Genomic DNA, 15,784 nt, shown 5'->3' with positions numbered 1-15,784 from the left:
TAAAGTACAAATTTGTACAAATATGTAGTCTTGGAGACTTTAAAAGGTAGATAACCTGAGTGGCTGTAGGAAGGAGATTGAGATGCTTGATGCTTAGACACTGTGCTGCCCGTTTCCATAACCCAGGTTCTCTTATGGCATACAATACTGACTCGTCAGAGAGCTCGTCGTAACTTCGCATTGTCAGTGAGTGAGGAGAAACTGTAGTAGGTCCTACCCACCTGTAACATGACTTCAACTGCTGTTCCTCGTCTCGCTGATACATAAAAATTCATCTTCCTGCCTGTTCGTTAGATTCATCAAGACAGGTACCAAATGCTGGATACCAACCTGAGGAGCTGATTTCCTGATCTTCCCTTGTCTTCATATATCATGTCTGTATTGAAATGAAAAAGCCACTGGTTGACAAAAAAAACATCTTCAAATAAAGATTCTCAGGTGTTGCCTATGTCTAATTCCTCATCATGGATATGTGCACCAGTTGGATGCCAAAAGCAACAGTCTGGTTGAACAGGCAGCCAACAGAAAAGCCTGGCCACAGGCCAGGGATATCATTCCACTTTTTTACCACTTAATTTAAAAATGCTTCTTGATATCCCTCTGGCTCATTTGAATGTGTAATTTCTAACCATTGTTCTATTGTTTCTGTTACATCTTTGTAAAGGTTGTATCCTTATCTATGCTGCAGAGTATTTTTCAATATTGTGATGATATTCCCTCTTGATCTTTATTTTTCCAGTAACTAAAGGCTGTTCTCTCATACTTATAGTTCATTTGGTTTGGTTCTGACACCAGTCTAGATGCTTTCTTTTGAACTTACTGGAGTTTCACTTCTGTTTAATTGGTGAGGGCAATACATTGGCACAGGATACTCAAACCATGGTGTGAGTAGGGCTTGAACTGATGGCAAGCGAGTTGCAAAACTCCAGGCCAGCGTGTAAGTCACTACGAGTTCAAGCCCCATCCGTACGCTGGTTTCTTTGCAATCAGGTAATTATGATTTTGTGATACAGGATACTCAAGAATGGGTTGTACATAATTGACAGTGTCTTAGACAAGTCTCTAGATTCTTGAATGCTGCTAGTGTTTTTGTAAGTTAAATCTGTGGCTCTACTGTTCTTTTATGTTTGTCCTTCAGAAAAAAGGTTTGGGGTACTGGTTATTCAAAACTTTTTTCTGTACTGTGTCCATGAGCATTCTGTACCTCCGTCATGGTATTCTTCAGTTTAATTCACTAATTGATTTCAATTAAAGATGAAATGCAAAACATTGACCAAAATAGTCAAGCATTTAACTACCTTTAAAAAGCACTAGACTTGTGAGAAATTTGATTTGATAAATTTTTAAATTTATTTTTATAGAATTTGATGGATACAGCAAGTTGTAGGTAGTTCTATATTTAATAATGTAACTTTTTACCTTGACCAAGATATAAATTTCTTGATGGTTAGCAATAATAATTTTTTGATTTCAGCATTGACAGTCCTTATGAAGAATGTGCCCAAGCAAATGGGGCAATACCTTGGGGATGTATTAGGTCCTGTGTGGCAGACACTAACTACAAGTGCTGATACTTACGTCAACACCACAGTGAATGCTCGAGAAGATGCAGATGACCCTGTAGATTCTGATGGTTAGTAACATAGATGGTTGATAACATGGATTAGAATAAAGGTTAAAGTTATGAATAAAAAGGCACAATACTGGTACTGGAACAACACACAAATAACCCACACTTAGGAGACTGAAACTTATGATGGTATTTTGGTTCAACTTGGACCATACCTAGTTCATGATTCATATTGGACCGAAGTGTTGTCATAAGTTTGTCTCCTAAGTGCAGGTTATTTGTGTATTGTTACAGTAATTATTCAAATACAAGTATGAGAATGTGGGTAATGATTCTTGATGCTGTGAGAGGGATTTGTGATAGAATTCAACTGTAGGTCAGCATCTAATTATTTCCTGTATGGAAAAATTAAAAAAAGAAAATGGGGATGAGGAAGTGGTAGGTGACTCAGATACATTCTGAAGGAGTGGTATTGATATGTTGCAGTTTTATTTAACTGTAGCATAGGTGTGATTCTTACTAGACGATGATGTAGTGAATGATGATGAAAGAGTTTCTTTTTCAGGTTGCCCTGCCTCAGTGGGAAATGGCTATGTGTTAATAAAAATCAACAAAATTAGTGGTTAGTCATGCCACAAGTCGTTTAGATATTCATAAAAGTGTATCAATCACTGGCTTGAGTTTGGGAAAGAAAGAAGCTAAGCATTTTTTGCTAAGTTTTAATTAAATTAAGATAATGCAGATAGTAGGTTGGTAGACAGCAACCACCCATGGAGGTACTACCGTCCTGCCAAGTGAGTGTAAAAAGGAAGCCTGTGTTTGTTTTACATGATGGTAGGATTGCTGGTGTCCTTTTTTCTGTCTAATGAACATGCAAGATTTCAGATACGTCTTGCTACTTCTTCTTACACTTGGGTCACACTACACATACTTGTACAAGCATATATATAAACACCTCTCTGGGTTTTCTTCTATTTTCTTTCTAGTTCTTATTCTTGTTTATTTCCTCTTATCTCCATGGGGAAGTGGAACAGAATTCTTCCTCCGTAAGCCATGCGTGTTGTAAGATGCGACTAAAATGCTGGGAGCAAGGAGCTAGTAACCTCTTCTCCTGTATATATTACTAAATGTAAAAGGAGAAACTTTTGTTTTTCATTTTGGGCTACCTCACCTCGGTGGGATACGGCCGGTGTGTTGAATGAAGAAGAAAGAAACGTGCAAGATTTCAGGTACATCTTGCTACTTCTACTTACACTTAGGTCACACTACACATATATGTACACATTTATGTATACACACTCATCTGAGTTTTCTTTGATTTTGTGTTAATAGTTCTTGTTCTTATTCCTTTTCCTTTTATATCCATGGGGAATTAGAATAAGAATCTTTCCTCCGTAAGCCATGCGTGTTGTAAAAGTCAACTAAAATTCCGGGAAAAATGGGCTAGTAAGTCCTTTTCCCGTATAGCCTACTAAAAAGAAAAGAAGAAAACCATCAAAGTGGGATGTTTGAATGTGCGTGGATGTTGTGCGAATGATAAGAAAGAGATGATTGTGGATGTTATGAATGAGAAGAAGCTGGATGGCCTGGCTGTAAGTGAAACAAAGCTGAAGGGGGTGGGAGAGTTTCAGTGGGGAAAAATAAATGGGATTAGGTCAGGGGGGGTTTCAAATACAGAGCTAAAGGAGGAGTAGCAATAATGTTGAAGGAAGTTATGTCAGGAAAAGAAAGAATATAAATGTATAAATTAAAGGATTATGTGGAGTAAAATAAGGGTTGTATGTGAAAAGTGGGCTATAGTAAGCGTTTATGCACCTGGAGAAGAGAGAAGTGTAAAGGAGAGTGAGTGAGTTTGGGGAATGTTGAGTGAGTGTATGGAGAGTTTCAAACCTAAAGAGAGAGTAATTATGGTTGGGGATCTCAATGCTAAAGTGGGTAAAAATGTTGTGGAGAGAGGAGTAGGTAAATTTGGGGTGCCAGGGGTAAATGAAAATTGGGAGCCTTTAATTGAGCTATGTGTAGAAAGAGGTTTGGTAATAATTAATGCGTATTTTATGAAAAAGAGGATAAATAAATATACAAGGTATGGTATAGCACATAATAAAAGTAGTTTGTTAGATTATGTATTGGTGGATAAAAGGGTGAAGGGTAGGCTTCAGGATGTACATGTTTATAGAGAGGCAACTGATATATCGGATTATTACATGTATTTCGTCATAGCTACAGTTAGAGTAAGAGGTAGATTGAACAAAAGGAAAATACCAACAGCAAGTAAGAGAGGTGAAAGTGTGTAAACTAAGGGAGGAGGAAGTTCTGGTGAGATATAAGCAACTATTGGTAGAAAGGTGGGCTAGTGCAGATATGAGTAGTGGGGGATTGAAGAGGGTTGGAATAGTTTTAAAAATGCAGTATTAGAATGTGGGGCAGAAGTTGACGGTTATAGGAGGGTGGGTGCAGGAGGAAAGAGGAGTGATTGGTGGAATGATGAAGTAAAGGGTGTGATAAAAGAGAAAAAGATAGCTTATGAGTGGTTTTTACAAAGCAGAAGTGTTATAAGAAGAGCAGAGTATATGGAGAGTAAAAGAAAGGTGAAGAAAGTGGTGAGAGAGTGCAAAAGGAGAGCAGATGATAGTGGGAGAGGCACTATCAAGAAATTTTGCAGAAAATAAGAAAAAATTTTGAGAGATAAACAAGTTAAGAAAACCTAGGGAACAAATGGATTTGTCAGTTAAAAACAGAGTAGGGGAGCTTGAGGTATTGGGTAGATGGCGGGAATATTTTGAGGAACTTCTAACCCTTTCAGGGTCCAGAGGCCAAATTTCAAAGTGTGCACCAGGGTCCAAGAATTTAAAAAAAAAAAGTTATTTTTATTATGAAATGGTAGAGAATCTTTTTATGAAGGTAATAAAACAAAAAGTACGAAATTTGATGGAAAATTGGCGAAATTATGCTCTCATGAATTTTGATGTGTCAGCGATATTTACGAATCGGCGATTTTACCGACTTTGACTCCCATTTTAGGCTAATTACATTATTCCAGTCGACCAAATTCTTAGCTATTTCACTAGTATTACTTCTATTCTATTGATTGAGCACAAGAAATCGCCAAGTCAACTGTTTGAACTACAAAATAAAGTGATTGGAAATTGGTAATTTGGCCAATTTAACATGAAGTTCAAAATATTCCAATTTCAAAATAGGGTCCAGAATAAACAATGTAGGTATTCCTGGAACTAAACTAACATTTCCTCTGTTCATTAGTTATGTTTTGAGGCTTTACAAATGAATTCCATTTTGATTTTTTATTCATTTAATGAATTTTTACTCAAACCAAAAAAATAGAAGATTTTTTGTTATACGATATTGTAATAATTGTATAAATATCATCACCACATTTGTGAATGTATATTAGACCCACCAGCTGGTGTGTATTAGATGTGTGAGGTTGTTTGTTTACTCTTGAACATCGGCAAAAATTTAACATTTCTGCTACTTTGAGCTCAGTTTCAAGCCATTTCCAGTGCTAAAACCAATCAAAATCATCTCAATTTCTGTAATATGTCTTCCATTCTATCAAATGAGACCAAGAAATTGCAAATACAACTATAAAAAACATACGAAAAAACACTGCAGAGTCGCTGTTTTAATCGAAAATCATGGTCTCAGTTTTTTTTCTCTCATTATACACTGTGTGCTGCAGGATTTGTTTTATGGGGTGCACACATACCACATAGATGTATTCTCTCATATCTAGGCCCAAATTTACCACTCACAGCTTATCAGAGTGAGCTGAGCTCTTGGCGTAGATCTGCGGTTTGGACCCTGAACGTAAAACCGTAGATCTACAGCACGGACCATGAAAGGGTTAAATGTCGATGAAGAAAGGGAGGCGGTAATTTCATGCACTGGCCAGGGAGGTATAACATCTTTTAGATGTGCAGATGAGCAGGATGTGAGTGAGGGGGAGGTGCGTGAGGCATTACATAGAAAGAAAGGGGGTGAAGCAGCTGAAACTGACGGGGTCATGACAGAAATGTTAAAAGCAGGGGAGGGGGATAGTGTTGGAGTGGTTGGTATTTTTGTTTAATAAATGTTTGAAAGAGGGGAAGGTACCTAGGGATTGGCAGAGAGCATGTATAGTTGCTTTATATAAAGGGAAGGGGACAAAAGATATTGTAAAAATTATAGGGGGATAAGTTTATTAAGTTTTTTTTTTTTTTTAACAAGTCAGCCGTCTCCCACCAAGGCAGGGTGACCCAAAAAGAAAGAAAATCCCCAAAAAGAAAATACTTTCATCATCATTCAACACTTTCATCTCGCACATGATCAATGTTTTTGCAGAGGTGCTCAGGATACAACAGTTTAGAAGCATATATGTATAAAGATACACAACATATCCCTTCAAACTGCCATTATCCCAAACCTCTCCTTTAAAGTGCAGGCATTGTACTTCCCGTTTCCGGGACTGTAAGTCCAGCGATATAAATATAACTGGTTTCCCTGAATCCCTTGAATAAATATTACCCTGCTCACACTCCAACAGCTCGTCAGGACCCAAATACCATTCGTCTCCATTCACTCCTATCTAACACGCTCACGCACGCTTGCCGGAAGTCCAAGCCTCTCGCCCACAAAACCTCCTTTACCCCCTCCCTCCAACCTTTTCGAGGACAACCCCTACCCCCGCCTTCCTTCCCCTATAGATTTGTATGCTCTCCATGTCATTCTACTTTGATCCATTCTCTAAATGACCAAACCACCTCAACAACCCCTCTTCAGCCCTCTGACTAATACTTTTATTAACTCCACATTTCCTAATTTCCACACTCTGAATTTTCTGCATAATATTTACACCACACATTGCCCTTAGACAGGACATCTCCATTGCCTCCAACTGCCTCCTCGCTGCAGCATTTACAACCAAAGCTTCACACCCATAAAAGAGTGTTGGTACTATTATACTTGCATGCACATTTCCTTCTTTGCATCCATAGATAACGTTTTTTGTCTCCACATATACCTCAAAGCACCAGTCGCCTTTTTTCCTTCATCAATTCTATGATTAACCTCATCCTTCCTAAACCCATCCGCTGACACCTCAACTCCCAAATATCTGAAAACATTCACTTCTTCCATACTCCTCCTCCCCAATTTGATATCCAGTTTTTCTTTATCTAAATCATTGGATACCCTCATCACCTTACTCTTTTCTATGTTCACTTTTAACTTTCTACCTTTACACACACTCCCAAACTTGTCCACTAACCTTTGCAATTTTTCTTTAGAATCTCCCATAAGCAAAGTATCATCAGCAAAAAGTAACTGTGTCAATTCCCATTTTGTATTTGATTTCCCATAATTTAATCCCACCCCTCTCCTGACCACCCTAGCATTTACTTCTTTTACAACCCCATCTATAAATATATTAAACAACCATGGTGACATTACACATCCCTGTCTAAGACCTACTTTTACTGGGAAATAGTCTCCTAGATTATGTAGAACAGGACAATAATAAACTATGCACGATTGCGGTAACTAGTGACATGGTCATCAGACAAATAGAGAAACTAAAACCTAACAAATTCCCAGGCCGTGATGAACTGTTTGCAAGGGTGTTAAAGGAATGTAAAGAGGAACTTAGCAAACCTTTGGCTAATCTTTTTAACATATCACTACAAACTGGGATAGAGCCTGATAAGTGGAAAATGGCAAATGTAATACCTATTTACAAGGCAGGTGACAGGTCCTTGGCTTTGAAGGATAGACCATTAAGCCTTACCTCCATAGTGGGAAAATTTATGGAATCGATAATTGCTGAAGCAATTCATAGCTATCTTGGTAGACACAGATTGATTAATGAATCTCAACATGGTTTTACAAAGGGGCGTTCCTGTCTTACGAATTTACTAACATTTTTCACTAAGGTGTTTGAGGAGGTAGATCATGGTAATGAATATGATATTGTGTAAGGCTTTCGATAGAGTTCCACGTCAGAGGCTATTGAAACTTAAGGCACATGGAATAGGAGGAGAAATTTTTTCCTGGGTATAGGCATGGCTGACAAATAGGCAGCAGTGTTTGCATAAACGGGGAGAAATCATAATGGGGGCACGTCACAAGCGGTGTTCATCAGGGGTCAGTGTTGGGCCCTTTGTTGTTCACAATTTACATAAACGACAGATGAGGGAATATATAGCGACATCAGCAAATTTGCTGATGTCGCTATTTATTCCCTCATAGGGAATTCATTCTAATGAGTGTTACTAGAGCACTCCAGGATGATTTGAATAGACTGATTCAATGGTTGGAGAAGTGGCAGATGCAGTTTAATATAGACAAATGCAAAGGTCTAAATGTTGGACAGGAAAATAACCATGCCACATATAAACTAAATAATGTAGATCTTAATACTACTGATTGCAAAAAGGATTTAGGAGTTCTGATTAGCAGTAATCTAAAACCAAGACAGCGGTGCATCAGTATTCGCAGTAAAGCTAACAGAATTCTTGGCTTCATATCTAGAAGTATAAATAATAGAAGTCCTCAGTTTGTTCTTCAACTCTACATATCCTTGGTTAGGCCTCATTTAGACTATGCTGCTTAGTTCTGGTCACCGTATTACAGAATGGATATAAATATCTGAATGTATTCAGATATTTGGGAGTGGACGTGTCAGCGGATGGGTCTATGAAAGATGAGGTGAATCATAGAATTGATGAGGGGAAAAGGGTGAGTGGTGCACTTAGGAGTCTGTGGAGACAAAGAACTTTGTCCTTGGAGGCAAAGAGGGGAATGTATGAGAGTATAGTTTTACCAACACTCTTATATGGGTGTGAAGCATGGGTGATGAATATTGCAGCGAGGAGAAGGCTGGAGGCAGTGGAGATGTCATGTCTGAGGGCAATGTGTGGTGTGAATATAATGCAGAGAATTCGTAGTTTGGAAGTTAGGAGGAGGTGTGGGATTACCAAAACTGTTGTCCAGAGGGCTGAGGAAGGGTTGTTGAGGTGGTTCAGACATGTAGAGAGAATGGAGCGAAACAGAATGACTTCAAGAGTGTATCAGTCTGTAGTGGAAGGAAGGCAGGGTAGGGGTCAGCCTAGGAAAGGTTGGAGGGAGGGGGTAAAGGAGGTTTTGTGTGCGAGGGGCTTGGACTTCCAGCAGGCGTGCGTGAGCGTGTTTGATAGGAGTAAATGGAGACGAATGGTTTTTAATACTTGACGTGCTGTTGGGGTTCAGGGAAACCGGCAGGCCGGACTTGAGTCCTGGAGATGGGAAGTACAGTGCCTGCACTCTGAAGGAGGGGTGTTAATGTTGCAGTTTAAAAACTGTAGTGTAAAGCACCCTTCTGGCAAGACAGTGATGGAGTGAATGATGGTGAAAGTTTTTCTTTTTCGGGCCACCCTGCCTTGGTGGGAATCGGCCAGTGAGATAATAAAAAAAAAAAAATAAACGCTTTGGAAAACGCATAGAGGAGGATGACAAAGTTGATCCCATGTATCAGAAATCTTCCCTATGAGGATAGACTGAGGGCCCTGAATCTGCACTCTCTCGACAGGCGTAGAATTAGGGGGGAGATGATCGAGGTGTATAAATGGAAAACAGGAATAAATAAACGGGATGTAAATAGTGTGCTGAAAATTTCCTGCCAAGACAGGACTTGCAGCAATGGTTTCAAGTTGGAAAAATTGGATTCAGGAAGGATATAGGAAAGCACTGATTTGGTAAAAGAGTTGTGGATTGGTGGAACAAACTCCCGAGTACAGTTATTGAGGCTAAAACGTTGTGTAGTTTTAAAAATAGGCTAGATAAATACATGAGTGGGTGTGGGTGGGTGTGAGTTGGACCTGACTAGCTTGTGCTGCTGGGTCTGGTGCAGTACTCCTTCCTTGAGAGGGACCAGATTGGGTGGGTCGTTGAGCTAATCCGGGGGGGGGGGGGGGGGGTTGGACCTGCCCTGCATGGGTCAGTAGGCTTGTTGCAGTGTTCCTTCTTTCTTATGTTCTCTCTTCTACACACCCTAACCTGAGCCTCGCTATCCTCATAAAAAACTTTACAGCATTTAGTAACTTACCACCTATTCCATATACTTGCAACATCTGCCACATTGCTCCCCTATCCACTCTATCATATGCCTTTTCTAAATCCATAAGTGCAATAAAATCTTTCCTACCTTTATCTAAATACTGTTCGCATATATGCTTCACTTACACTTAGGTCACACTTCACATGCATGTACAAGCATATATATACACACCCCTCTGGGTTTTCTTCTATTTTCTTACTAGTTCTTGTTCTTATTTCCTCTTATCTCCATGGGGGAGTGAAACAGAATTCTTCCTCCGTAGGCCATGTGTGTTGTAGGAGGCGACTTAAATGCTGTGAGCAAGGGGCCAGTAACCCCTTCTCCTGTATAAATTACTAAATTTAAAAAGAGAAACTTTCGTTTTTCTTTTTGGGTCACCCTGCCTTGGTGGGGTACGGCTGGTTTGTTGAAAAAAAAGAAAGCTTTAATGTAAACACTTGATCTACACATCCCCTACCCACTGTAAAACCTCCTTGCTCATCTGCAATCCTACATTCTGTCTTACCTCTAATTCTTCAATAATAACCTTACCGTACACTTTTCCTGGTATACTCAGTAAACTTATTCCTCTATAGTTTTTACAATCTCTCTTGTCCCCCTTCCCTTTATATAAAGGGATTATACATGCTCTCTGCCAATCTGTAGGTACCATCCCCTCTTTCATACATTTATTAAACAAAAATACCAAACACTCCAACACTATATCTCCCCCTGCTTTTAACATTTCTGTCATGATCCCATCAGTTCCAGCTGCTTTACCCCCTTTCATTCTTCATAATGCCTCGTACACCTCCCCCACACTCACATCCTGCTCTTCTTCACTCCTAAAAGATGGTATACCTCCCTGGCCATTGCATGAAATTACTGCCTCCCTTTCTTCGTTGACATTTAAAAGTTTATTAAGTATACCAGGAAATGTGTATGGTAGGGTTATCATTGAGAGAATTAGAGGTTAGACAGAGAGTAGGATTGCAGATGAGCAAGGAGGCTTTAGAGTGGGTAGGGGATGTGTAGATCAAGTGTTTACATTCAAGCATATGTGTGAATAATATGTATTTAGATAAAGGTAGAGAAGTTTTCATTGCATTTATGAATTTAGAAAGGGCATATGATAGAGTGGATAGGGGAGTAATGTGACAGATGTTGCAAGTGTGTGGAATAGGTAGTAAGTTAAACCATACCCCGGCTGGGATTGAACCCGCGGTCAGAGAGTCTCAAAACTCCAGCCCGTCGCTGCAATTGTGTCATTACGATTGCGTGAGTCAGGTAGTAAGTTAATATTTTTTTTTTTATTCTTTTCATCAGCAGTCTCCCTTCGATCATTGTTGGGGAGGGGAACCTTTAGTCTGCTTCACTTCACGATGCACTTCTCGAACAGGGTAAAGATTAAACTAGTGAGTGGGACAGTCAATGACTCGTCCAAACTAACACCTGCAGCTGTCGTCAGTGGCAGATTGCAAGTCAAGTGTAATGCGATTCTGTCGCTCAAAGAGGCCTTCGTTGTCGTCTGTACTGACGACACCGAGGCCGAGAAACTAATTACCACCGCTGCTACAACCACTTTGAGACCAGGGATTTATTGTCTTGAATTCCCCAGCTCTGAGGGCCAGGAGAACTGTGTTCCTGAAGAGACTTGACAGGCTCATCACTTACCAGGCTACCAAAGAAATCAAGTCGTCCATCGAAGAACAGAACCCTTGGGCCAAGGTGGAATTTGTTACCAAAATACCCAGTGCTTCCTCCATGCTGAAGGTCACCTTCAGTGACGTCAACATGGCAGCCAGAGCTCTCGCTGAGGGACTGGCTATTCACTACTTCCACATCAACCCAGCCTTCATCGAAGCAGAAAAATTCCAACAAATCCCACAGTGTTGCAACTGTTACTCATATCTACATACCACCAAAGACTGCCGTGCCAAGAATATGAAGTTCTTCTCCACCTGTGGCCAAGAACGTCACGACTTCAAGACGTGCACTGCTGCCTCACCACCTAAATGCTTGAACTGCAAGAATGGTCACCATACTCTTGCTGCCAAGTGCCCAACCAGAAGAGATATATTTAAGAAACATCTTCAACAGCAAAAGAAACCCACTCCACAAGCAACTACATACGCTGCTATTACCAAGCTGCAAGCAGATATTACCAAGATTCTTCAAGCCACGCAAGCTGCCTCTACCACTTCTCCGCCAGCAACGAACTATTCAAGCTTAACAATATGCCCCATCGTCGTCTTCGCTCCGCTGCTCTCTCTTTACCTTCCCTTCTCGCTGATGGACCCACATTTCATCCGGACTCTCTCATTGACTTTTTGACAACAACTGACTTACTTCACAAACTCTGATACCTTCAGCCCTTTCTACCTCAATCTCTTGCTACTCTCTACCCCCGCACTATCCCCTGCCCCGCTGTTTTCTGTAACCTACTGATCATCCCTCCCCCCTTCTGCCGCCCAATACCCTCGCTTCCTTCCCTACCCTGCAGCGCTGTATAGCCCTTGTGGCTTAGCGCTTCTTTTTGATTATAATAATAATATATTAACAATATGCCTTGTTTTACATTCCCTGCGTCCCCACCTTCCACTGAGATCATAAAATCCACTGCAGATATCACCAGCATCACTGCTGCTTCACCGCTACTATAGCCTCCACCCGACACAGAGATGGACCAACCAAAGACCACTGAGCCTCAGTAGAATCCCACCAATGAGAGCCCACCTGCAGCCTCTCCCTCCACCACCACTACCAACCAAGCGTCTACCCTGCTTACCCCACCCACACCACCTCCCCCACCAACCCCACCTATCCTCACTTACAGTGGAGTCACGTTCTACACCACGAAACAATACAGCAAAGCTATGCCCTTCCCAGAGCTCAGCCAACGACTCCAGGACAACCCTACAGAGTTCACCTGTCACGAAAATCCACCTGCTACCCGTACTACACCTCTCAAGATCAAGATTCAACGCAGTCTGCAGCGGCTCTAACGAATGTTCATCTGCCTAATCACTACCTACCAACAAGCTGAAGTCCCCTAGCACTTTGCTATTTAGCTAAAGCTGGGGTGTGGCTCCAGTTGACCCTGATTTTCCAGTTACCACTGCCCTTCCAGTCGTCTCCTGCCTGAAACCTAAAGCCCAACCCAACTCGCCACATCTCCCTGCAGTATCTCTGCACAACTTGCCCAGAGTGGATGGGCCACTCACCTTTATTACCCTTCCTCCTCCATCATCCCAACCCATTCCCATATTTCCATCTTAACCCATCCTTCTTCCCTCCGCATCTTACCGACGCCCAGGTCAGAACCGTTTCCATTTACCTTCTTTACCCTTTCTTCTGTGATCACTGACCTTGCTGCTTTTACATTTTACCAAATTTTCTACCTACATTTGTATGCACCTGGAGAAGAGAGGAATGCAGAGGAGAGAGAGAGATTTTGGGAGATGTTAAGTGAATGTATAGGAGCCTTTGAACCAAGTGAGAGAGTAATTGTGGTAGGGGACTTGAATGCTAAAGTAGGAGAAACTTTTAGAGAGGGTGTGGTAGGTAAGTTTGGGGTGCCTGGTGTAAATGATAATGGGAGCCCTTTGATTGAACTTTGTATAGAAAGGGGTTTAGTTATAGGTAATACATATTTTAAGAAAAAGAGGATAAATAAGTATACACGATATGATGTAGGGCGAAATGACAGTAGTTTGTTGGATTATGTATTGGTAGATAAAAGACTGTTGAGTAGACTTCAGGATGTACATGTTTATAGAGGGGCCACAGATATATCAGATCACTTTCTAGTTGTAGCTACACTGAGAGTAAAAGGTAGATGGGATACAAGGAGAATAGAAGCATCAGGGAAGAGAGAGGTAAAGGTTTATAAACTAAAAGAGGAGGCAGTTAGGGTAAGATATAAACAGCTATTAGAGGATAGATGGGCTAATGAGAGCATAGGCAATGGGGTCGAAGAGGTATGGGGTAGGTTTAAAAATGTAGTGTTAGAGTGTTCAGCAGAAGTTTGTGGTTACAGGAAAGTGGGTGCAGGAGGGAAGAGGAGCGATTGGTGGAATGATGATGTAAAGAGAGTAGTAAGGGAGAAAAAGTTAGCATATGAGAAGTTTTTACAAAGTAGAAGTGATGCAAGGAGGGAAGAGTATATGGAGAAAAAGAGAGAAGTTAAGAGAGTGGTGAAGCAATGTAAAAAGAGAGCAAATGAGAGAGTGGGTGAGATGTTATCAACAAATTTTGTTGAAAATAAGAAAAAGTTTTGGAGTGAGATTAACAAGTTAAGAAAGCCTAGAGAACAAATGGATTTGTCTGTTAAAAATAGGAGAGGAGAGTTATTAAATGGAGAGTTAGAGGTATTGGGAAGATGGAAGGAATATTTTGAGGAATTGTTAAATGTTGATGAAGATAGGGAAGCTGTGATTTCGTGTATAGGGCAAGGAGGAATAACATCTTGTAGGAGTGAGGAAGAGCCAGTTGTGAGTGTGGGGGAAGTTCGTGAGGCAGTAGGTAAAATGAAAGGGGGTAAGGCAGCCGGGATTGATGGGATAAAGATAGAAATGTTAAAAGCAGGTGGGGATGTAGTTTTGGAGTGGTTGGTGCAATTATTTAATAAATGTATGGAAGAGGGTAAGGTACCTAGGGATTGGCGGAGAGCATGCATAGTTCCTTTGTATAAAGGCAAAGGGGATAAAAGAGAGTGCAAAAATTATAGGGGGATAAGTCTGTTGAGTGTACCTGGTAAAGTGTATGGTAGAGTTATAATTGAAAGAATTAAGAGTAAGACGGAGAATAGGATAGCAGATGAACAAGGAGGCTTTAGGAAAGGTAGGGGGTGTGTGGACCAGGTGTTTACAGTGAAACATATAAGTGAACAGTATTTAGATAAGGCTAAAGAGGTCTTTGTGGCATTTATGGATTTGGAAAAGGCATATGACAGGGTGGATAGGGGGGCAATGTGGCAGATGTTGCAAGTGTATGGTGTAGGAGGTAGGTTACTGAAAGCAGTGAAGAGTTTTTACGAGGATAGTGAGGCTCAAGTTAGAGTATGTAGGAAAGAGGGAAATTTTTTCCCAGTAAAAGTAGGCCTTAGACAAGGATGTGTGATGTCACCGTGGTTGTTTAATATATTTATAGATGGGGTTGTAAGAGAAGTAAATGCGAGGGTCTTGGCAAGAGGCGTGGAGTTAAAAGATAAAGAATCACACACAAAGTGGGAGTTGTCACAGCTGCTCTTTGCTGATGACACTGTGCTCTTGGGAGATTCTGAAGAGAAGTTGCAGAGATTGGTGGATGAATTTGGTAGGGTGTGCAAAAGAAGAAAATTAAAGGTGAATACAGGAAAGAGTAAGGTTATGAGGATAACAAAAAGATTAGGTGATGAAAGATTGAATATCAGATTGGAGGGAGAGAGTATGGAGGAGGTGAACGTATTCAGATATTTGGGAGTGGACGTGTCAGCGGATGGGTCTATGAAAGATGAGGTGAATCATAGAATTGATGAGGGAAAAAGAGTGAGTGGTGCACTTAGGAGTCTGTGGAGACAAAGAACTTTGTCCTTGGAGGCAAAGAGGGGAATGTATGAGAGTATAGTTTTACCAACGCTCTTATATGGGTGTGAAGCGTGGGTGATGAATGTTGCAGCGAGGAGAAGGCTGGAGGCAGTGGAGATGTCATGTCTGAGGGCAATGTGTGGTGTGAATATAATGCAGAGAATTCGTAGTTTGGAAGTTAGGAGGAGGTGCGGGATTACCAAAACTGTTGTCCAGAGGGCTGAGGAAGGGTTGTTGAGGTGGTTCGGACATGTAGAGAGAATGGAGCGAAACAGAATGACTTCAAGAGTGTATCAGTCTGTAGTGGAAGGAAGGCGGGGTAGGGGTCGGCCTAGGAAGGGTTGGAGGGAGGGGGTAAAGGAGGTTTTGTGTGCGAGGGGCTTGGACTTCCAGCAGGCATGCGTGAGCGTGTTTGATAGGAGTGAATGGAGACAAATGGTTTTTAATACTTGACGTGCTGTTGGAGTGTGAGCAAAGTAACATTTATGAAGGGATTCAGGGAAACCGGCAGGCCGGACTTGAGTCCTGGAGATGGGAAGTACAGTGCCTGCACTCTGAAGGAGGGGTGTTAATGTTGCA

General features: G+C 41.1%; 1 protein-coding gene across 2 annotated transcripts in view; it reads left to right on the top strand.

Moving 5' to 3' along the window:
* Window positions 1-1,474: 1,474 nt before the first annotated feature.
* Window positions 1,475-15,784, top strand: part of LOC128692912 (importin-9) — a gene marked incomplete at its 5' end in the record, with an annotated part of 101,163 nt that continues 86,853 nt past the window's right edge. For both annotated transcript variants that reach the window (XM_053782373.2, XM_053782284.2), the window contains 1 exon segment: window positions 1,475-1,633. In XM_053782373.2, coding sequence (XP_053638348.1) covers window positions 1,475-1,633 — 159 coding nt within the window.

Source organism: Cherax quadricarinatus, chromosome 2, assembly GCF_038502225.1.
Source record: "Cherax quadricarinatus isolate ZL_2023a chromosome 2, ASM3850222v1, whole genome shotgun sequence".
Lineage (NCBI taxonomy): Eukaryota > Metazoa > Arthropoda > Malacostraca > Decapoda > Parastacidae > Cherax > Cherax quadricarinatus.
Note: the sequence above shows the minus strand (reverse complement) of the source record. Positions and strands in the feature narration are given on the sequence as shown.